We start from the raw sequence: 24,916 nt of genomic DNA on the forward strand, positions 1-24,916 counted from the left end.
TTGGGTAGCTTCTGGCTCATGGAAAAAGTGACTTATCTGCCTCATCCACCTTTTATGACGGTGCATGAAGCAGACTTTAATGCCTTGGTTCCTGGCTGAGTTCTCATCCACTGAGAGCAGAAGAGGTGTAATGATGTCAGAGGCAGTATGACATCAATGAGTGGCCCATGGAGCATCTGTTATTATCAGTGGACATAACAGTCAAGCATATGTAAGGGTTTGACTATATTTTTTATTTATTGTTGCACTCGGCTACACACTGTAAATCAGTGGTTCTGGTATTTTTGTTTAGTATTGCCCATTATGATATATTTTAATTCATAACACAATTGTAATAACATAAGTATGGTTACACAATAAAATAAGTATGGTTAAATTTATTTTATTTTTTTTTCCAATTTTGAACAGAGTGAGTTTGTCGTACTTTTTATCAGCTTGCCTACACTTCTCTCTTGGGTGAAAAGTACAGGTGTAAGGCACACTTGTAGGAAGGACCAGTATTTGGTTAGCTATTTTTAGCCTTGCCCTTGAAACTCGCCAGCTGTGTGCTTTTACTTCTGACAGAGATGTCTAAACTTTAATTGTGCTTTTTCCCCCTAATTGAGTTATTAAATGTTTGCTAATGCTTTATCCTTGGTCTTAAGACAGAAACTGTTTTCACACATCATTTACTTTGCTTGCCACAGACACTGGAAAGTAACACATGAAGATTTGCCAATGAGTAACTTTTTTTTTTTTTTTTTTACCAAAGATTATGAGGGTTACTTGAGACTAACTCCTGCAAACAGAGCATGCAAATCAGAAACTCTTTTGTATTCACACACTTCACACTACAGAAAATTATGTAAATTCTTTGGTCTTAAGTAACCAGAGGGACACAAAAGACTTGTGGAAGATTTGTGTTTATCTACGTGCGCATTTACTATACGTCTATGTCTACTGAATGCCTTATTTGCTTATGAATCTACTACTCTTGACCTGCTGCTAGAGCACTGTATCAGTACCAGAATAAACCGTGTACTTGCATAAAATATGTTTCCATAGTCTCAGCAGCTAGACTAGGCTAGATTAAAAAGAGCAGGCTAAGACCAGGAAGCCTTGGCACCAGTTTGAATGTTCAAACTGTGCACACCAAGGACATCTTTGTGCGTGTGTGTGTGTGTATTTATGAGGGGGAGCAGGGGAACTGGATTGATAGCCCCTGAGAGCTCAGCAGGTGTGCACTACACATTTACCCCAGAAACATCCTTGAAACGGTCCCTTTGGTACACCTTGTGTTACACTCTATTAGAATTAAGACCCCTTTAATATGCAAAACTCCTCTACTCTACAACTCAGAGGTCTCTATTAAGCTAAGTGAGAAACATTTATGATGATAATCATTATTATTTTTTTTTTATTACTTTACTCTCAAAAACACAACTGAGTTTCGAATGACTGGTTACATATACATATATACTAAATATACAGTATTTAAGCTTCACAGGCTTCAACTTTTCTTTAAAAGATAACTGTAAACAAACGTGTCTATGTTTGATTTATTTCATGTTTCATTAGCAGTTAAAGTGTATTAACAGGGTGGCTCCCATACATCCAGTATAACAGGTTTTACAAAGGCAACTGTGTGTAAATGTTTTTTTTGTTTGTTTGTTTAAAGTAATAAGTTATACGCTTCATTTATTCCTGAAGTGCTTTATTATAAATAAATAAATAAATAAATAAATAAATAAATAAGGTGACATGCATACTTTGGGAAATGGAAATGCAAACTTGATCAAGCTGTTAATGTGGTACATAACTGTAGTAATGCTGCTAGTGTGAGTTTGCTTAAGGCAGCAACCATAACATGAGTTGTGTAAACAAAAAGAAAGATAGATACATATATACATTTCTACATGGTTTCATTCCTTACAGTTTTTACACACACACACACACACACACACACACACACACACCTTAATTCTTAATTTCTCAAGTACTGCAAAATATTCAAATTTATAACCGTTTCCTCGTGCGCTCCGGATACACGCGCGCGCCCCAGGCAGCTGCGGGACACCTCCCAAACCTCTCCGCAGGCACAATAGTGTCCCGATTACACTAACCGCGACAACCTGTGGTGGAGTTATCACACTATTTAGCTCGTGAGTGTGCGGTTTTGGATGGTTCCGCGGATCTCTGCTCTGATTGGTGGAAGCAGTGCTACGTGGACATAAGACAGAAACAGGTAAGCGCGCATGTGACCGTTATCGCTTCATTGTATTAAGAAAACGGTCAGTGACTTCCAGCTCTGCTCTGAGGGAAGCCTTAATGAGTGCTCTTCTTTAACTTCGTGGCATTGGCTGTCAGGGACTTTTGCAGCACTTGTGTACAATTCAGCTTCACGGTAAGACATCACTTTTTTTTTCTTCCATAAGACATTATGACATTTTTAATAATAATAATAATAATAATAATAATAATAATAATAATAATAATGATGTTATAACCTGTAATGCTAAAAACAACCTCCATGTTATTGAAATAATGATGTATTAGTGCCTGAGATTAAGACACTCACAGCTTCTTTGTAATGGTAGAAAATGTCTGTTCAGGGAGCTGAGGGAGAACTTCTCAGGCCACGTCCTTTATCACCCTGAAGATATGTGTCCTGAATGACAGACTTTAAGGAATAAACTGAAACCTAGTGATAAGTCTTTCAGGCTGTGTTGTTGTTGAAGGCAATTCCTTTGAAATGTCAACATTACCATAGAACAATTAAAGTCTGAGTGCAACTTAAATATTTGGTTCATTCATGGTTTACACCCTCAGAAACAAAAGGTATAAAACTCTACATGCTCGTGTTGCCTGGCTGGTACAGCTTTTACCAGGGAATGTGCAAGTGGTTCACTAGCTTATAGTACTGTATGTGTTCAAAGATACACCAGTGAACCTTTAGGTCCAATTATGCACCTTAGATTATTTTGAAATGAGACAGTATACTATGTTCACGTATGCAGGTGAAAGATATAATCTAAAAAAGGTTGAAAAGATGGTATCACACCGGCGACAAGGGAAAAGTATACTTTGGCACTAGATCGGTGTATTGTATCTACTAAAATGGCAACTTACACTAGTGCAGACGAAAAAGCCGACATTTTACCATGTTAAGAGTTTTTCCTAGGCCACCTTACATTTCAGTTATTTGACACAACAAATTTCTCTCCCATCCATGATACCAGATTTTCTTCATCACAATGTGGGAAATGTGTAATGTTCTCCACGAAGGTCCTTTCTAGCAGTACAGTGGCATATGGTGGATTTCGCGGGTGGGATGGAAATCGACTTATCAGATATTTTCAGTCAGTATTAACAAACGAGTTATTTTATCGTCGTAAGTCTGATATAAGATTAGTCAGGACACTGTTGGGTTTCTGTGTGTAGAGTATCATGACTTTGTGTTTAGCTGCTGGTGAGCAGAACGATGGGAAAGAGGAGGGGTGTGAGCACCTTGTGCTGGGCAAAAAATTCACACAATAACATTAGATAAACAGAGATAAAACTATATTATATTAATTTAAAACTAACAGGCTTGGTTAAAATAAACAAACATAAAAAAAACAACGCAAAACGATTTAGTTATGAAAAACTGCAAATTATTAAAGCCATGAGTGTCTATGTTCATATGAAGCATTAACCACAACTGTGGAGTGTGACATCACAAATAAATTCAGTACTGAACACAGGCACCCCCCAAAAACAAGCAGAAATGACATTTTTGGTCTTCCATAAAACTTTGTGGACATCATGTGACATCCATAACACTGTAAAAATGAGTACACGTCAGTGAATATGAATAAGTTTTTAAATATTCATCAGAATTCTCCCTGAAAAGTCACATGACCAGAGCCACACCACGTCTCACTGATGCTGAGCCTGTGCAGACCATGAGACACTTTGCAAGTAATAAGAGTTCGTATGTCACATTCGTACGTCATATTTTTTCTCACTCAGACACGGTTGATCACAGAGTCATGTTTCTTTTACCTCAGGGCCTGCACGGTGGTGTGGGTGATTTAAGCATGAAGTCTAAAGGAAAGGGCTCAAAGAGGAGGCAGCACTCATGGGCTGAACAGGAGCATGCTGACCTGCAGCTGGATGTAGAGCCTGGCTCCAGTGAACAGGAGGGATCCGAGGCCTCTCTCCCTCTGGGGGCATCATGGCGGGCATCGGGCATCGAGGGCCGTGCCAGAACAAGGATGGGCACACGCCGTCGCCGATGCCAACACAGCAGCACCAAGGAGCGTAACGTGCGCAGGCTGGAGAGCAACGAGAGAGAGCGGCAGAGGATGCACAAACTGAACAATGCATTTCAGGCCCTGCGGGAGGCCATTCCGCATGTCCGAATGGACAAAAAGCTCTCCAAGATCGAGACTCTCACACTGGCCAAGAACTACATCAAAGCCTTGACTACCATCATCCTGGGCATGTCCGATGCCTGCCTGCCCCACGTGGACACTCAGCAGCACCTGGAAGATGAGGGCCACAGTGATCTGGTCAAGTACCTGGACCAAATCCGCAGCTTCAGCCACAGCAGCTAACACCAGCTCCGGCCACTGTAGCATCCAGAGCACTGGAAAGTGTTCTCAAGACTGTGCACAGTGATGCCGATGAGGAACTCTGAGACTTGGGCTCTGAGACGGGCTTACAGAGGAAGCAAAAGTCCCATTTTGGTTTGAAAAGATTACTTTGTGTTAAATAGTATTCAATGCTGAACTGTATCCATTCCCACTGTGCCATAATAAAGCACATATTCCTTATTCATACAGGGACCAATTGGGGGAAAAAAAAATTGAATCCGGCACATTAGAGAGTATATAATGACACGCATACAAAAGCCTTACTTACAGTGATTGACAGGGAATTACAGTAATGGAGAAGAAAACTTTAAGGAAAATTTAAAGTCACATTTATTGAAAGGGCACATGTCATGCATACATTAACACTGGGGAGTGTTTGAGTGTACCTAACAAATACAGTTTTTATGTTACACCATAATTGACCTTTTTACAGTTCATCATTCCAGGAGTTTAACTGTAAACTGTACAAACCTTTTTATTTGTGTCCATTTGACCAGAAACAGCATTGAAGTTGTTTTTATTTTTTGTGTCTATATATTTAATGAATTTATTTTTATTTATATTTATCCACACATAATGCCCTACAACCATACTTACCATAAAGAGAAAACCACATTTCACCTGCCAGCATAAAAGTCTCATTAATATGACCATGATCATACAGCAGCACTGGCCATAATGAAAGTCTTAAAAAATAAAAATTCTCCAAGATCTCATTTGTGCTGCCTTTGGAACAATACAGATCATTTTCTGTTAGTCATTTCAATGAAACATATACATATATGAAATTTTAAGAGCTTTGGGATTCCTGAGAAAAGTAAAACGTCCCTATCATTGTCTAACTGCTAAGTATTGCACAAGTATCGATGACGCCACTACAGTAAGCTTACAGATAACAGCCAACCTAATGGGTGATGCTTTATTTTTCAAGCAACCAGCTGACAGTTCTTCGTAAAGCTTCTCCAGAACAGGATGTTGCTCCGGTTTTAATGTTGAATGCTTAGTAGGAAATGAATGTTACCAGCAGTCAATGAACTTGTACGATCTAACTCTGATCTCTATCGCTTTTTTCTTTTCACACTGGTAAAATGGCCTCGTCTGTAAATGTGTGTGCTTTGTTTGTGATGTCTTCAACTGCAGAGTACCTTGTCAAGTCTACACTAAGCCCTGAACACACTGTATTACTTACTACTAAAATCAAATAAAGAAACGAAATACAAAACCAAGACCAAACACATGTAACCACAGACAGACAGACAAATAAATAAATAAATAAATAAATAAATAAATAGAAATCAATTAAGACCTACTATACAAAATAACTATGTAAAAAGTCTATGTTTATACAGTTTTTTAGAAATATTCTAACCAACGTGATGGCATGGGAGCACTTCATTTTGGTATGAAGGAAGGATCCATTTGGATGTATCAGTACTGAGAGGTAAAGGTTAGAAAGACTATCAGAAGCTTATGAGAATGAGTGTCGATTCCACCACACATTAACTACATGGCTAGAAGGGAAAGGGTGGGATGCTACACCAGGGCTAGAGAGTACAGCGAGGGAAGGAGGAGGTTAGGTAGAAGGCAAAGGGATATGTTGCTAACGTCCTACAGTGTTGCCGTTCATTTCTGGCGGCTGCAAACCATGTGGCGTCACACGACTGTTTCCGCTGTCGGTCAACGATGGCATGAGGATACGTGGGGCCTCCAAGGCATTGCCTCTCACTGTGATGTGGTCCCAACCACCCTGTGTTTAGATATAGGAGGTTTGTATCTTTCAGGCTCATCATAGAAATGGCTAAACAATTTTAAAATGAAGCACTGTACTACAATCTATCACTTAAGACAGACCCACCCCGATGCCGTAGTCCCACGACTGTCCTTTAGGCTCCAGAGGCTGCACCCCCAGTCTGCGGCAAACCGTCCCACAGCTCAGACTGTGGCTGCCCTGGACCTTATCAGCAATGATCCACACCTGAAAATAGCAACAACTGGCTACTGTACACGAGTGCTAAAAATATTTGGTTAATAATGATTAACCCCTCTTAAACAGCTGTTTCTAATTATCAATATTATATAATCTGTGGGTGTGGATTAGTTTATAAGTAAACTTGCATGGTAAGTTAACCAGCTAGGTTAAATCTTGGTTGTTACACACTATATGGCCAAACATTTGTGGACACCTGACCATCACACCCAGATATGGGTCTTTTCCAAACTGCTGCCACAAAGTAACACAAAATTGTCTTGAATGTCTTTGTATGCTATAGCATTACAATTTCCCTTCACTGGAACTAAGGTCCAAACCTGTTCCGGCATGACAATCATCCGTGCACAAATTGACGTCAATGAAGACATTGTTTGCCAAGGTTGGAGTGGAAGAACTCGAGAGTCCTGACCTCAACCCCACTGAACACCTTTGGGATGAACCTGAACACCAACTGCATCCCAGGCCGCCTCACCTGACATCATTGCCTGACCTCACTAATACGCTTGTGGTTGAATGAACACAAATCCTCACAGCCACACTCCAAAAACTAGTGGAATGCCTTCCCAGAAGAGTGGAGGTTATTAAAACAGCAAAGGGGGGGACTACATCTGGAATGGGGTGTTCAAAAAGTACATATGAATGTGATGGTCAGGTATCCACAAACATTTGCCACAGTTTGACATGAGTGGCATTTACGTATTTGAATCTCAATTGCACATGTTCAGTGGCAGAAACCAGCCAGTATTCTACATACTCTACATACCTGGTCCAGCGGCCCAACAGACACTTTGCGCACATTATTTGAGATGTGCTCCCACAATGAACCCTGAGGGTAACTGGGTGTCACACCATGTCGATACCATAAGTTTCCTGCAGATACAGAGTCGCACCGCAATATTACAGTGAGCTACAGAGCATTACACAGGATAAACCTGTGGCATGCTATATCATGTAGTGCATAATATCATGTGCACCTACTTAACAAATGCACATATATGACACTTGCGTAAGAGAGTTTCTGAGCCACACTGAATCACAGTTAATGGTAGTATTACCATTTTCATCGACTGCATAGACTGATGTCCTGCCCACTGACACCTGTTTGAGCTTCTGCGCAGCTGGAGAAGGTATATGGTACCAGCAGTCTCCTGTACACACAGAGGCAGAGAGAGAGAGAGAGAGAGAGAGAGAGCGCGAGAGAGAATGAGAGTGAAAGAGAGAGATGATGATGATGATGATGCATAACATTCTGCAGTCAGCCTGCAGTGTATGACTTGCATGATTTTTTTTCTTCTGTTTACAGAGCCTTGGGCATCACAGGCAATGGAGATCCTCCTCTGAATGGATATTTTAAATTAAACTTGCCAGAAAGCTGAGAAGCACATCACCAAATACTATATAAAGTATTAAAAGTGTTACAAAACAACAGACCTTTAACAAAGAAAGAAAGTATCAAGGATTTTTTTTGCTTTCATTTTTATTGGCCGCTGATACCATGACCAAATCATGTTTCTTTTTGTCAGTCAAGACTATGACTGTAAGCTTTCAGTCTTTCACTGATAAACTCAGTGCTTTTATAAATCTTTTATCTAACGTCCTTCGTAGAAACTGTAAAATGTTTCCACACTGCTCACGGATTAACTTTTGATCTGCTTCTCAAACGGTTTGAATGTATCTGTGCTGACTGGGACAGAAGTGCAAAGGAAACAAACTGCATTTTTAAAATCACTTTTGAAGTTGAATTATCATTAAAATGTTTGCAAAGTGTTAGATTTGATACCTCATTGCAGGCCTATTTTAATTTCCTTTTTTTTTTTTTGCCAAAATTTATTTTCTTTCACAAAAAAAGCATTGAAGATTTACTCTTGCACAACTATCCAGTCATTCCAGATGAAACACAATTACATTATACAGATTTTGGTGGATTTTTGAATGATAACTCATACTCTGGTGTTAAAATGCAGAGCCCCTTTACAAAACAGGTGAAGTCTGGCAGGTCTGCAGTAGAGGCATGTGAAAAGACAAGCAGTAGCTAATAAGAATGATGAGTGGGTCACCTGCAGGGTTTTGGGAGGACACAGCTCCCCTGTAGAATGTTGAGCCATCTCTGGCAACAGCCCACACCTGATACACCCCTCCAATAGAGATGGACTTGAAAGGCTGGTCCGTTCCTACATGGAGCCATGAAGTTCCCTAGAATCCCCATTTAAGATGACACAAATCGTGCATTCATTCAGGCTGTACAAATCTGACCATAATTACTATTAAACTACTGAAAAGTATATATATATATATATATATATATATATATATATATATATATATATATATATATATATATATATATATATATATATTATGGATTTAACACCATTAAAGTAAATAAATAATGTGTGTAAAGTTTTAATAAATGATATCTTACAGCAGGTGTGAGTGAGGAGACGCCTAAACGGCAGAGCACGTCTCCCTTGCTGCTGATGGCCCACAAAGGCACCTGCTCCACTGTGGTCTTTGGGCCACATGGCAAAATTGTAACATCACTCAGAGGGATGGGTGGGACTTCCTGCCATGGCCCAGTTGTAGTGAGTTTACACTTCCTGTACAGGGAAAAAGAGAACACCATGTAAATGATGTAAATGCACAGTGACATGAATCGCCCAACCGATTGTCCTGTTATCGCACGTTCAAATAGCAACAATTTGCTAGCCATCCATGGACCAGAGTTAACTGGCCATACTGGATGGATGGTCTCTCTCAGTGCTCCACTGATGAAAATTGGCACAGTTAACAATCTCCTCCAAGCGTATTTAACTGCATTATGATGTGTGTGTGAAGCAGTTTGAAAACATGACCGGGGGGGCAATTGTAATTGTAATTGGCAATGACAAGTTAGGGTCTATTGCGTGTATTAATAATGCGTGTAATGAGTGATATTTTAAGCTTAAACAAATCATGTCCTACAGTATACAGTATATCATATTATGAGGTTCTAGGTAGATTAGGAATAAATGGGTATATAGATCCTTAAAATACTAGGGTCCTGATATGAGGACTAATGAGTAGGATTTTATTTCTACAAGTATTTTAACAATCTTTTGCAACCATACAATATTTCATATTATATAGAAGAGTTTCTCTACACATGTCCAAACACACACACATAAGGACTGAGCTAATAATACCTGGCCCAACGCCTGCGACGGACAAAGTCCTTCAAGGTTTTATGACCGTGATATGACCTGACAAAACAAATAATGTTGTTAACAAAAACAGCTTGTGCCAATTTAGAGATCACATTACACTGCACGGATGCAATATAATGAATATTTGCAAACATACGCTGGAAAATCAGCCGCATACTGCCAGCCCTCTCTGTCTGTTCCTCCAGATACACCATAGTCGATGGCCCAGTCTGACACCTGCCAATCAAACAGACACGCTACACAATCTTTACCTCACATTATAATATGACAAAGAAATAAAGAGCCCAACTCTTTCTCAAACAAATGCTATCAGATTTGTAGTCTAAGAAACTGATAAGCTAGTGAGTAGCATCACAAACCCATGACCAGTGAGGAGAGGGGGGTTTAGTGTTGGATTTAGTACACTCTTTGAGGCCTGAAGCATCACTCCACATGTAGCGATCTGTAGGGAGCCCTCTGCAGGATACACACAAAAAGTACAGTGAGTGCACACACACACCATTACATCACTAAGTGTGCAGGGTGTGGCATTTACTTGTTTGTGTAGCCAGTAACAGGATTCCAGCGCTGGTTCTCATAAATATACACAGTCTTAACATCGGTCTGTGTGTAGATGTTATCTGTGCTGCTGGCAAGACCTGGATATGAACAGAATATATTTATTTTATGAACTGATATGTCTGCAGTTTGTCTGGATGCATGACAAATACTTAAGGAAAGAATATTCATAGACGCTCATTTACCCTGAAAGAAGCCTCCACCATAGCCTCCGGTGTGGACCCACGCTGTGTGGTCATAGCCGATCCCCCACACGACTCCTAGACTATTACACTCCACAATTCTCAGATGCCCTCCAACTTGGCACCAGAACCTGCCCAAAAATGAAACTACCTGATTAGGCCTTAAAACAAAACATTCTGTAATGCAGTCATACCATGACCAATATACACTCACTGAGCACTTTATTAGGAACACTATTTGCACCATGCAATTACTGCATGTGTGTCAGGTGCACTTGCATGCTGTGAATCTCCCTTTCTATAACATCCCAAGGGTGGGGATTCAGATCCGGTGACCGGGAAAGACACTGAAGAACACTGAATTCACTGTCACGTTCATGAAACCAGTTTGAGACGAGGTTTGCTTTATGACATGCTGCATCATCATGATGGAAGTAGCATGAAAGGAAGTAGCATTGAAGATGGTAAACTGTGGCCATGAAAGGATGCATTCGCATGAATGTGCAGGTGCATGAATAGGTGTACTGGTGTTCCTAATAAAGTGCTCTGCAAGTGTATATACATCAGGTAAATGGTTCAACTCACCGATACCCAAAACCTTAAAAACATCATCTTCAGAACAGCTCCACTTGTGCTATTTCCCTGCATGCTTAATGTATACTGCTTCCTGTATTACTCTCTAAAATGTTCTGATTATGTTTGTACTTACAGGACAACTGTACATACTCATTCTACACGTATTCACTGACCAACTGTTATTACATAAAGGTCTGGGTTGTGTATTCTATACATTTAGCTGCAATGTAATGAATGATATTTGAAGCGTAAACATATGAGGACTATGAGAAGAGTTTTATTTGAACAAAATCTTTAAAATGTTATCAAAATGTTTTCTTTAATTTTGAAATCCAAGAACCAACCTAACTAAATCATTTTGGACTGTGGATATTTGGGGCTCTTCTTTGCCTTCAGCACTGTCCTCATTAAGTGACTTGAGAATGGTGAAGTGTTCTTCATGGCAAATGACAAAAAGGACTATTATGGCCCTGACTTTGCCGCTGTGCGTGTCATATTATATATATATATATATATATATATATATATATATATATATATATATATATATACATATATACATATATATATATATATATATATATATATATATATATATATATATATATATATATATATATATATACATATATACAGTATCTCACAAAAGTGAGTACACCCCTCACATTTTTGTAAATATTTGATTATATCTTTTAATGTGACAACACTGAAGAAATGACACTTTGCTACAATGTAAAGTATTGAGTGTACAGCTTGTGTAACAGTGTAAATTTGCTGTCCCCTCAAAATAACTCAACACACAGCCATTAATGTCTAAACCACTGGCAACAAAAGTGAGTACACCCCTAAGTGAAAATGTCCAAATTGGGCCCAAACTGTCAATATTTTGTGTGGCCACCATTATTTTCCAGCACTGCCTTAACCCTCTTGGGCATGGAGTTCACCAGAGCTTCACAGGTTGCCACTGGAGTCCTCTTCCACTCCTCCATGACGACATCACGGAGTTGGTGGATGTTAGAGACCTTGTGCTCCTCCACCTTCCATTTGAGGATGCCCCACAGATGCTCAATAGGGTTTAAACCATCACCTTCACCCTCAGCTTCTTTAGCAAGGCAGTGGTCGTCTTGGAGGTGTGTTTGGGGTTGTTATCATGCTGGAATACTGGCCTGCGGCCAAGTCACCGAAGGGAGGGGATCATGCTCTGCTTCAGTATGTCACAGTACATGTTGGCATTCATGGTTCCCTCAATGAACTGTAGCTCCCCAGTGCCGGCAGCACTCATGCAGCCCCAGACCATGACACTCCCACCACCATGCTTGACTGTAGGCAAGACACACTTGTCTTTGTACTCCTCACCTGGTTGCCGCCAAACACGCTTGACACCATCTGAACCAAATAAGATTATCTTGGTCTCATAATCCATGTCCTTAGTCTGCTTGTCTTCAGCAAACTGTATGCCAGCTTTCTTGTGCATCATCTTTAGAAGAGGCTTCCTTCTGGGACGACAGCCATGCAGACCAATTTGATGCAGTGTGCGGCGTATGGTCTGAGCACTGACAGGCTGACCCCCCACCCCTTCTACCTCTGCAGCAATACTGGCAGCACTCATACGGCTATTCATTGAGGGAACCATGAATCCCAACATGTACTATGACATACTGAAGCAGAGCATGATCAGTATGCAGTATTCCAGCATGATAACGACCCCAAACACACCTCCAAGATGACCACTGCCTTGCTAAAGAAGCTGAGGGTGAAGGTGATGGACTGGCCAAGCATGTCTCCAGGCCTAAACCCTATTGAGCATCTGTGGGGCATCCTCAAACGGATGGTGGAGGAGCACAAGGTCTCTAACATCCACCAGCTCCGTGATGTCATCATGGAGGAGTGGAAGAGGACTCCAGTGGCAACCTGTTAAGCTCTGGTGAACTCCATGCCCAAGAGGGTTAAGGCAGTGCTGGAAAATAATGGTGGCCACACAAAATATTGACAGTTTGGGCCCAATTTGGACATTTTCACTTAGGGGTGTACTCACTTTTGTTGCCAGTGGTTTAGACATTAATGGCTGTGTGTTGAGTTATTTTGAGGGGACAGTAAATTTACACTGTTACACAAGCTGTACACTCATTACTTTACATTGTAGCAAAGTGTCATTTCTTCAGTGCTGTCACATTAAAAGATATAATCAAATATTTACAAAAATGTGAGGGGTGTACTCACTTTTGTGAGATACTGTATATATATATATATATATATAAACATTTTATATACATTATCCAACTTTTAAGAACCCCCTGTCTCTTTTGTGTTGAAAGCTCTTAGATTTTGCTCATGGAAAATAACAAAAAGATACTTTACATGTTCAACCCCCTTTGTGGTCAGTACATGGATAATATAGTGAAGTCAAAAGCATTATCTGACTTTCTGGAGACTGAAATCAATTTAGAAAAAAAAAAAAACACCATGAAACCAGTGTTTTGCATTAAAAAAACTGTACTGCTGTGAATCTTTGAAAGAAATCTTGTGGTAAAACAAACCTAGACAGTGTTATCATTATTTATACATTATATTATATATATATATAGCATGCATTGTAGCTAATGAAGGGTGCCAATAATTTTGCAGCACTTCTTCAAGGACACAATACCTAATAATCATAAGCATGCAGTTCAGCAGTTTGGAAAAGCCTCATGATAGCGAAACAGAGAAACAGCTCACATTTGGTCACAGGGTGTAGGGTAAGGAGAGGCCTCCAGCCCTGGTGTGGGCTCACTGACAAAAATGTCTCCTTTGCAGGTAACAGACCAGATAGCCTGTTTGGAAGGTGGACCCTGGATGCCACGGGAATCACAGCAGGACAGACTGAGCAAGGCCAGCTACGAGAAAACGCATAGTGTCACTCCAAAAAACAGCAACAGCAAGATAAACACGATCTGCTAATTGTTATGGGATGCCTGCCTAAACCGTCACTAAACAAGATGCCACATGTCAGGGTTTAGTCAAAGTGTTGTCAAAACTACACGTCTGTGAGAGGTGTAAAGCTGTCAGACAAAAGAGCATTTATCTAACTAACTGAACATTTACCAACTAGCACATTCCTGCCTCATTCACTCATTCATTCCACTAATGAACAATGAGTAAAATCAGAAGCACTGTTTAGAAGTGCTGTCGTTCCTTACCCAGTCGTACATCTCCAGCTCAGTGGCAGCTGCAAGGCGGATGGGCCACCTCTGCTTAGTCCTCTCCGGTGTGTAGATAGCAAACGTGTGCTTTGTGTTGTTCAGCACTGGTACCAGGATGGTGACCTCGTTAATGAATGCATGTAGATACTGCAGGGAGAAACAAGAACGAGGACACTGGTTCTAAACACTACATTACTGTTACAGTGTTGTTTCTTAACATAACCAGGCAATGTTATATGCAAGGTAGGCTACTTGTACACTGAATGTTGGTTTTCAACCCAAATTTTACTGAAAAAAAGAAAATTGTATTTGGGCTCCTCATTATTAACATGAGCATTAAGGAGCAGCGAATGCTCTCAGATTTGTGTGGAAATCACCTTCTTTTCATCATTAAAGGTATAGTATATGAATAGGATGCCATCCTTGTTGCCCTCAGATCCTGAGAATTGCTCGAGTGCAAACTGCACATCCAGCCACTTGTGAGGCTTCCAGTCCCTCCACCACTGCATGGAGCCCTTTTTCACCCAAACAGACTGAAGGAAGTGAAAGAGGAAGAGAAGAGAACAGAATTGAAAGATAATGTAAATACAGAAAACAGCTTTTAGGTTCGATTCGTTGGGAGTAGCACCTGTTCAATGGCCTGTTCGTAATGCCGGAAGTTTTCCATCTCTCTCTTTGACCTCTCGCTGAGCTGTTCAAAGATCTGCTTGCGCCAGGCTGCGGTCTGCGCAGGTGTGATGGAGAGCGACATGGCCTGCATAGAGGAGGCCAGACCTGCACAGAGACAGTGTACGTACATCAGCCCGTCAAAACTTCATGGACACCTGGCTTTTCAAACGAGCATTTTCTTTGTCTCTATGCAACAACGTAATATATTAATGACTAGCCAGGTTTATATTTTGTGGAAAACAATATGACTCTAACTTAAAAACCAAGTGAAGTAAACTCAGTCACTACTATAGTCATTGAATATTTCATAGTAGTTACTGTATAATATGCTTTCATAATAATAAGACACTAATTTAAAGGCAGCTCTAAACACTGAGTGCTGTGCCTCTTACAGGATGACCCTGGGAGCTGTGGAGCTATTTAAACATGTCATTTAATCTCCAAGAGGAAATCACTGTTTGTCCTGTGACACAGCTTTGGAAGATATCCAATGTCAAAACGCAGGGTCAGAACTTTAATCACCTGACTTTCCCTGCTCTAACTGGCGCTAATTTACATTTACTCATTTGGCTGATGCTTTTACACAAAGTGACAGTTGAAAGTGGAAATCCCTCCAGGATTTCACGATCGCAGAAATGAACACAAAATCAAGCAAACTCCACAATATTCGGAGCAGCTTTCAAGTTTTCAATATCATCGCAGATTTTCGGCAGATTTGGGCCAAGACGCATCACGTGACTTCACGCATCACAACGCACATTCAGCCAAAGCCCTCTTAGATTCACATGAGTATAGCTAAAAGGTCTCATTTACCAACAATCATCACTGCAAAAGACTGCGAGTGTGCCAGTTCATGTAGTTTTACGCAAAAAAATGAATAAATAAATAAATAAATAAAACACAAAATACTCCACAAGTTGCATCGCAAATTTTGAAAAACGCCACAGCAAAATCAAGCATTTTTGGCTGCGACAATCACGGAAAAAACTCCTGTACAGACTGGTTGAGCAGTATCAGGTTAACGGCCGTGCCACGTTCAAGGACCCAACAATGGAATATTGGTCGTGGTGGGATTTGAACTCAATCTTCTGATTGGTAGGGCCAAAGTCTTAACCACCACCCAATATCTAAATCCTATAAATATTGTTGATATTAATATAAATATTGCTGAGACTAAACTCATCAGGCGCAAGCAGCTGACCTGTAGAGTTGAACCATGGGAGTTGGGAATGGGAGTCGATATAGCAGCCTCCTCCACTAACCCAGGCCCACAAGGGGTGATCATCAGGCCCGTATGGCTCTTCTGTGCCCAGGTTGTAGGTGACTACAGATGACAGGCTGCATGTATCAGCAGCAGCATCCCCACCGGTTCCCACGGTCAGGTGTGTCTGAGCCTCCTCCAGGTCCACGTTGCTCCACTGGGGGTCCGGTGACCCTGATTGGCTAGAGGAATGCAGCACATTCGTGGCAGCCTTGTCCTTTCCCTCTGTATCTCCCTCCGCACACTCCTCCTCAGGAATGGACGTGGCCTGTGTGAGGGCGCGTTGCCCAATCTGACCTTCTCTATCAGACACCAGCTCTGAGATGAAGCTGTCGCTGGTCACTTTGGGGATTCGTTTTTTAGGGGCCTCATCAGCATCAGAGGAGGGCAGCACTCTTTCCGTTGCTGATTTCTCTGTTTCGGAGTCCACATCACTCAGGTCGGAGGTCTGAGATTGCAGGCGGACCTCGCCCCCAAAAAAACACCCGGCACTGCAAAACACATTTGAATATGTTTGTTTAAATATTCCCATGCTGGACCATTACCTCCTTATAAGTATGGCAATCTATACACACACTCACGCACACACACACACACACACACACACACACACACACACACATTATAGCTGCACACATAATAAGACACTTCAAACTGGCATTATCAGACAACGCATCAGCTTATGTTATGAATGACACCAGCTGGTGGCCAGAGCTGTTGATTATCCATGTAGCATACTGGAAGACAGCCAATCAGTGTCGCTGCTGACACAAAGCGTGCTGACAGCTCCCCCATGCTTCCGTCACTGAAACAACACCAGACCGTTGTCCTTCACTCACCTCTGCAGGCTGCTAGCACTGGCGCTGGAGTGAGAGCGCTCGCTGTCTCGGGGCACAGACACAGCCTTCCAGGCCTTCCCACTCAGCTCACTGACAGTCACACCCTGGCGGAAATGCACTGCCCGGTCCTCACAGCTGATGCCCCATACCTGCAACACATCAGGTCCACCACATCAGGTCCACCACATACATGCTACATGCTGCACTACTATGCTGGGCTATAAAGCTCTCTGGTGCTTGTGGAGTATTCAGTGACTGATATGATAATGCTAAATGATAATGATAATTGATCACATATACATATGTATAATGAAATTCTCTTCTTCGCATACCCCAGCATGTCAGAAAGCTGGGGTCAGAGCGCAGGGTCAGCCATGATACAGCGCCCCTGGAGCAAAGAGGTTTAAATGCCTTGCTCAAGGGCCCAACAGTGGCAGCTTAGCAGTGCTGGGGCTTGAACCCCCGACCTTCTGATCAGTAACCCAGAGCCTTAAACACCAAGCCACCACTGCCCCTGATATGATATGTTTCTGCTTTAGATTAAACTAGGCTAAACTGGAAAGAAAGATCACTGAACACACAACGAGAGTAATTCAAGCCTGCATGGTTCTGCATAGCTAAAACGAGCTATAAAGGAATATTACAGCATTTAAAAAAAGAAAAGAAAGAAAATGTAACTACCACATCTATAATGCATGTGTAATTACAACAGAAAATAATGTCAACATTTTTCCCCAAGACAAAGAAATTAATATATAACTTGTTGGACATCTAGGAGCGGACATCACAAAAACATTCAATTAAATTACATTTTTCTTTACAGTTTATTTAGACATCTCATGTCTGTCTCATCCTAAGACCTTTCAATTTAAACTGTACCATTCGCAGTTTTGAATTCCTGTACAAATTACACACACATTGTCCATGTGGTTGAAAAATGCTGGAGTATTCTTTTAATGGTTCCTTACATAAAGAATACCTAGAAGAAAGAAAGCAAAAAAAAAAAAAAAAAAGACAAAGGGAATAACACAAAAAAGGGTTTGTATTAATGACTAAATTGTACTCTTTCTTAATAGACTTCTAATAAATGTAGTCCCTGGAAACTCAATTTTAATTATGATTACTAATGTTCAAAACAGGGGTTTCTCGTGTCTAACCTGGTCATTGAGGCCCACATTAATCATCAACATTTCCCCAACCATCCCAATCCAGCCTGAGCCACACGGGTTGTGAGAATTCACACCACGCCTAAACCAGACCTGTTATAAAGCAGCAGAAAAAAAGTTAGATGTTGACAGCTGTAACAAATGCAGAGAATGAATAAAGAATAAAGGGCTGTTCAGTCAGTGACTCATCTCTGATTCTGTTCTTACTTTATGATCTTTTGTCACAGCCCACACCACATTGACGCCAACTGCTACATGTATAGCTCCAACTTCTGGGCTTGGTGATTCAACTACTACCCATGTGGTGCCTTGTAATCCAGAAATATTTGTTACATACATTTGACATAAATACAATCACCTATACATTTAATTATATTACAGTGTACTAAATGTATTCCTGTACATACTAACTCACCTTTAGGGCAGTCTCTGCTAATGCCCTCTCTGACCAGGAACTGTCCCTCCCACAGCACCCCCCATAGAAGGTCAGCTGGCCCACAACTTATCTGCACCACCTCGCCTGGAGTAGGCACCTCCTCCCACACCGAGCCTTCGGGGTTAAAGTGGACGATGCCATCGCGGAACCATACCTACACCAAAACACAGCGAGAGTGAGAGCACAATGTAAATACATCTTATACAGTGATTTTTTTGTGGTTCTCTCATACTAAACTGTTTCAGAAATTGAAACAAGATCTAAGACAATACAAAGGCAGCCTGAGTAAACACAAAATACAGTTTGTAAATGTTATAATTTGGGCCAACTGGGCCTGTTTGAAAATGTATTTCCCCCCATAGTTACTAATTCACCAAATCTATGAAACTGCATTCATAATGGGGTTCAGCTGGACCAGACGCAACCAGGCCTGATTACTGCAAACCCTGTTCAATCAAATAATCACTTAAATAAAACTTTTTCAACAGCATGAATTTGGTTAAAAGGTCTTACCCAGTAACACACTATGCCAACGTTGAAAGAAATATCAGAAATGATGAAGAAGAAGGTGATGGAAATACATCAGTCTGGGAAGGGTTACAAAGCTGTTTCAAAGGCTCTGGGACTCTAAAGGACCACAGTGAGAGCCGTTATCTCCAAATGGAAAAACTCTGCACAGTAGTGAACCTTCCCAGAAGTGGCCGACCTTCCAAAATTCCTCCAAGAGCACAGCAACGACTCATCCAGGAAGTCACAAAAGAGCCAAGGACAACATGAAAGGACCTACAGACCTCTCTTGCTTCAATAAAGGTCACTGTTCATGACTCCACTATCAGAAAGATTCTGGGCAAAAATGGCATCCATGGAAGAGTGGCGAGATGAAAACCACTGCTAACCAAGAAGAACATTAAGGCTCGTCTGAATTTTACCAAAACACACCTTGATGATCCTCAAACATTTTGGGAGAATGTTCTGTGTATTGATGAGTCGAAAGTGGAACTGTTTGAAGACAGGGGACCCGTTACATCTGAACATCATACCTACAGTCAAGCATGGTGGTGGAAGTGTGATGGTGTGTGGATGCTCTGCTGCTTCAGGGCCTGGGAAACTTGCAATAATTGAGTGAAACATGAATTCTGCTTTCTAGCAGAAAATTCGAAAGGAGAATGTCCGGTCTTCAGTCTGCAAGTTGAAACTCAAGCGCAACTGGATTATGCAGCAAGACAATGACCCAAAGTATAGGAGTACGTCCTAGTCCTAGAAGTAAGTGAAAGTCTGATCTCCAGTTATCGAAAGTGTTTGCTTGCAGTTATTGCTGCTAAAGGGGGCAATTAGTTTTTCACATTGGTGAAAGGTGTTGGATAACTTTTTGCTTCATTAAAATAAATAAATAAAAACTGTATTGTGTGTTTACTCAGGTTGCCTTTGTTTTATGTTGTATTTCGTTTGACAATCTAAAACTATTTAGTATGATATACACAAAAACAGAAGAAATCAGGCAAATACTTTTTCACAGCTCTGTACAATTAATCTTATGTAACTAGCAATTATTTTTAAATCCTGTTTAATAAAAGTATAAATGCAGACCCTCCCCTGCAGAGAGACAGCCCATAGAGAAATACGCCCCCTGGGCTCCTCTGTGATCTCCCAACCACCGCAGCTTATATCATTAAATGGGTCTGGCAGGGAACCCGTCTGCTCTAAGGGGATCTGGTGACACACAACACAAAGAAAATAAGCGATAACTTCCAGTAAGCCAAATAAACTTGCAAACATTAAACCAAGAAATAAGACCCAACTATACACACCTTAGCCCAGGTATCTTGTGACTTGTACCTCCTGTAGCGTAACCATCTGCGACGGCGCACACAAGAGTTCCACTTCTTGTCTTTAGTGTAAGTGGCCGGGAAATCGATAGCATATGTCCAACCCTGCAAATGTTGTGCATTAAATGAGCTACAGCTACAAGCACATCAGCAGCTGATCGAGCATGTTCACTTACTCCTTTCTCCGTGGGCTCTCCTCCAAAGTTCTCGTCCACATACCAGTCAGCCTCCCACTCCCAGTTCTCGGATGGAGGCTGGAAGCTGTCCAGCGGCTGATGCTGCAGCCCCGTCACATCACTCCACTGCCAGCGATCACTAGGCAACAGGCGGTCTGAGAAACTGTCCACCGGGTTCCATCGCTGCCACAAACAAACATTAACCAAATGAGACGACTTTCTGTACACATAATGTACATGGTGCTCACTCTGGTTGAGGGTTACCTGATTTTCATAGGTCTCCTCACGGAAGCGGATCGGCACCTCACTGCCATGGACACACAGATAGATGTTGTGATCACAGGCGATGCTCCAGCAGCACTGGAGCGCAGCTGTGACACGTTTGAACTCCAGGTGAGCATCACGGCAATGTTCCCACTGCTGACCTGCTGTCGACAGGTTATAAACCCTCCCATACACATCTACAGCCCACAGGAGGGTGCTCGGCATGGTGCGCTCTGCAACACACATATACACTGCTGTGAAAAAGTATTTGCCAGTGTACCTGATCCAAATTTTTTTTTTGCTTCAATAAAATAAATAAATAAATAAATAAATACATGCTGTATAGTGTGTTTACTCAGGTTGCCTTTGCTTTATGTTGTATTTCATTTGACGATCTAAAACTATTTAGTAGCTTTGAGATGTACACAATAACAGAAGAAATCAGGATGGGGGTCAAATACTTTTTCGCAGCACTGTACACAGCCAGCAAATTGGCGTCGCTTACTGAATAGAGCTGTTAGACTGTAGTTGGCCTTAAACGCTGGAATGGCATTGGTTTGGATTTTAGACATTTTTGAATTTTATTAACTGTATCTAATTCAATTCATTAGCTGTTGTGCTGGTCTTGATATAGTCTTATGTTCTGCGTGAGTTCTGCTGAGTTCCTACTAAAACTCAAAGAGCTGCTTCTGACAAAATATATTTAGTTTTAAAGTCGTAGCTGATCAATTCTCTAAACCACTCCAAAATTCCTGCTAGCTTACTACCTGCTAAAAGTCATAAAAAAAAGTCCCCCTGATAAAACCATACAAATTCCCTCTGCTCTACTTTGTCACGTCCATGTTAAAAAAAACGATAAACAAACAATAAACCTCGGATTAGCTAATTGAAATTGTCTCAGAGGCTTCATATTTAGTGTTACATTTATATAGCACTTTTGTAGACACGCAAAGCGCTTTACATACAGTGGGGGGGGGGGGGGTGTCTCATCAACCACCACCTGGATGATGCGACAGCAGCCATAGTGCGACAGAATGCCCACCACACACCAGCTATTAGTGGAGAGTGATGTAGCCAATTCAGAGATGCAGGGCCCATGGGGGAATTTCACCAGGGTTATACCCCTACTCTTTTACGATAAGTGTCACGATTTTTAATGACCACATAGAGTCAGGACCTCCATTTAACATCTCATCTGAAAGACATCTGTGTGGAGCCTAATGCCGGGGACTCTATACTCTATTAAAAAATAACACATTTTTTAATAGAGTATAGAGTCCCTGGCATTAGGCTCCACACAGACCACAGGGTGAGCACCTCCTGCTCACCTCTCTAATACCCCTTCCAGCAGTAACCTTAGTTTTCTCCAGGTCGTCTCCCATCCAGGTACTAGCCAAGATCAACCCCGCTTAGCTTCAGTGTGAAACCAGGTGAGAACTGCAGGGACATATGGCTCTAGCAATGTAACTTATATGACCAAATACATGTCTGAGGTTCGAAAATAACCTTCACTAAAGCGATATTTTAACCATGACTTGCTTTACATGAGATCCTCCATCGTCTCGTCAATGGATAATGGATTAAAAAGTGCCTCCTGGCTCAATTATATTGAAGTCTTGTGAATTTGAATTACTTTAAAAGTCTACAGTAAAATGAATTGATCTTTATTGGTCACTGTGAACCCATCTGAGTGGGGTTTAGATTTCAAATGTCCCTTTTACATGCATTATGCATGAAGTAAAATATGATTATATTTTGAGATCAGACTTCCTCTGTGAAGTTTTAAATGTTTACTTATGGTTAGATGTATAACAACAACAACAACAACAACAACTATAATAAAGTTTCTTAAAAGATGTCCTTAGCAAATGTATTTGTATTTGGCTTAATGATAGCGTCTCTTTTAACTTGATCGATTTTATCGATGTAAAGGATAATAAAAACATTGATCCTCTACACTATATAGAAATAGTATCAAGTGTGTTCGTTTTGTTATGCATTTCTTTAAAATGTTATCATTTTGGATAACAGTTGATTTGTCTTGGTTGTGTAAGAGCTCGAGGACGCTCGTTTTCCGCTTTCAGTGCTTATTACCGCTAAGTGTGTAAAAGCCGCGCCTCCAGTATTTACCTGCGGCTGAATGAACCGTGCTTTCAGGAAGAGCGGCTGCTTAACCGCAGTTTGTTTACGTAGCTGGTAACAATGGTTATTGATCTCTGTGGCAGGGGACACTGATGAGGAAATGCAAAATAAAAACAGCACACACTGACCAGAACAGTACTCAACCCGATGTCAGCGTATATACAGAATTAATGCCAGGAAACTGTGGATACAGTTATCTTCCTGGAAAACACACGACATTAAGGAAGGAGCTAACTTAGGATATAGCAAGACAAGATTTTAGCAAAGCGGGTATTATGAAAAGGATCCCCCTCTCCTCACCTCCCCCACTCCCCACCTGCCCCCTCCCTCTGTCACAGCACTTTCCATTACAATACTGCTCTCTCATCTCACTTACCTTGACGTAATCTGACATAAGGTTTATCCGCTGCGATTATTCACAGGTCACTGAAGCGGCTGTAACTGAACGTAAACTGCTACAAATTAACCTTTTCCCCACCTCTTACCACTAATCCCCAACCAGGAAGTGGCCGAACGTGTTTACAGCGGCTTAATCTTAAACGGTTAGTTAATCAGTGCGTAGTGCACTAGACAGGGCGTAGAAGACGCTATTCGATGCCCTACAGAAGTGCACTTAGGCAGGGAATAGGGAGCCACTTGGATCAGCTGTGTTTTGAAGCTACTAATGGCCTCTGCTAGCGGCATGACGGATAAATGTGTTAGTCAGCCAGCAGGCGGCGTTAAAGCATCACATTTCTCTGAGGAAACTCACTTGTTTACATGTTTCACTATAGTGAGATAGCAACTTGTCCTGGTTTCTCTATATGATTATTATTCCTTTTTTTAAATAAGGTATTTATGTGATGTATATTATACATACCGATCAGCCATAACATGAAAACCCCTGACAGGTGAAGTGAATAACTGAATATCTAGATACAATGGCACCTGTCACGGGGTGGGATATATTAGCCAGCAAGGAACAGTTAGGCCAGTCAGTTCTGTTGGAAGTCAGAACCCACAGTGTAGTGTATCACAGATTGCTGTGTATGGGGCGGTGTAGCTGCAGACTGGTCAGAATGCCCATGCTGACCCCAGTATACCGCCAAAAGCACCTACAATGGGCACATGAGCATCAGAACTGGACCTTGGAGCAATGGAAGAAGGTGGCCTGGTCTGATGAATCACATAATGTGGAAGGCAGGGTCCGTTGCTTTCCTGGGGAAGAGATGGCACCAGGATGCCCTGTTGGAAGAAGGCAAGCCGGTGGAGGAAGTGAGATGTTCTGGGCAATGTTCTGCTGGGAAACCTTGGTTGCTGGCGTTCATGTAGATGTTACTTTGACACACATACCACCTACCTAGACATTGCTGCAGACCAAGTACTATACACCCCTTCATAGCAGTATTCCTTAATGGCAGTGGCCTCTTTCAGCAGGATAATGCGTCCTGCCACAATCCAAATTGTTAAGGAATGGTTTGAGGAACGGTTTGAGGAACATGAGAAGAATTCAAGATTGACTTGGCTTCCAAATTCCCCAGACATCAATCCGATCGAGCATCTGTGAGATGTTCTGGACAAACTAGTCCCCTCCATGGAGGCCTACCTCACAACTTATGGGACATAAAGGATCTGCTACTAATGTCTAAAATATTTTTTATACCTTTGTACCTTCAACAGAATATATTAAGATATATTTCACAGATGTCCCGATAGAACTAACAAAAATGGCCTAACAAAAAAAGTCTAGGCTTATGTTATATTGATGTGTGATGGTTTACAGGATTGATGGAATTATTCTTAATTGTTAACGTTTTTGAATTCTTAGATACATCACATGCTAGTATTTTT

The 24,916-nt window shown here is 41.3% G+C and overlaps 2 protein-coding genes across 3 annotated transcripts; one reads left to right on the forward strand and one right to left on the reverse strand.

Moving 5' to 3' along the window:
* The first annotated feature begins 1,970 nt into the window (after window positions 1-1,970).
* bhlha15 (basic helix-loop-helix family, member a15) lies at window positions 1,971-4,935 on the forward strand. 2 transcript variants are annotated; one of them, XM_053640041.1, is made up of 3 exons: window positions 1,971-2,383; window positions 3,856-3,939; window positions 4,029-4,935. In XM_053640041.1, the coding sequence occupies exon 3, from the start codon at window positions 4,059-4,061 to the stop codon at window positions 4,575-4,577; it is 519 nt and encodes a 172-aa protein (XP_053496016.1). In that variant the 5' UTR covers window positions 1,971-2,383; window positions 3,856-3,939; window positions 4,029-4,058; the 3' UTR covers window positions 4,578-4,935. The 2 variants fall into 2 exon arrangements, with proteins under 2 accessions (XP_053496016.1, XP_053496015.1); XM_053640040.1 differs by lacking the exon at window positions 3,856-3,939 and having other exon boundaries at window positions 1,973-2,383.
* tecpr1a (tectonin beta-propeller repeat containing 1a) lies at window positions 4,929-23,657 on the reverse strand. The gene is made up of 25 exons (XM_053640039.1): window positions 23,463-23,657; window positions 20,945-21,177; window positions 20,681-20,863; window positions 20,487-20,609; window positions 20,266-20,388; window positions 18,658-18,832; window positions 18,450-18,550; window positions 18,234-18,335; window positions 17,077-17,225; window positions 16,178-16,728; window positions 14,936-15,081; window positions 14,685-14,840; window positions 14,305-14,454; window positions 13,844-14,001; window positions 10,553-10,680; window positions 10,345-10,447; window positions 10,169-10,265; window positions 9,946-10,025; window positions 9,789-9,845; window positions 9,029-9,203; window positions 8,664-8,799; window positions 7,662-7,754; window positions 7,370-7,476; window positions 6,472-6,591; window positions 4,929-6,363 (listed from the first exon to the last, which is right to left on the reverse strand). Exons 2-25 carry the CDS (start codon window positions 21,167-21,169, stop codon window positions 6,217-6,219), a joined length of 3,585 nt encoding a protein of 1,194 aa, XP_053496014.1. The 5' UTR covers window positions 21,170-21,177; window positions 23,463-23,657; the 3' UTR covers window positions 4,929-6,216.
* Window positions 23,658-24,916: the final 1,259 nt, after the last annotated feature.

The sequence above is a fragment of the Ictalurus furcatus genome, chromosome 13, assembly GCF_023375685.1.
Source record: "Ictalurus furcatus strain D&B chromosome 13, Billie_1.0, whole genome shotgun sequence".
Taxonomy (NCBI): domain Eukaryota; kingdom Metazoa; phylum Chordata; class Actinopteri; order Siluriformes; family Ictaluridae; genus Ictalurus; species Ictalurus furcatus.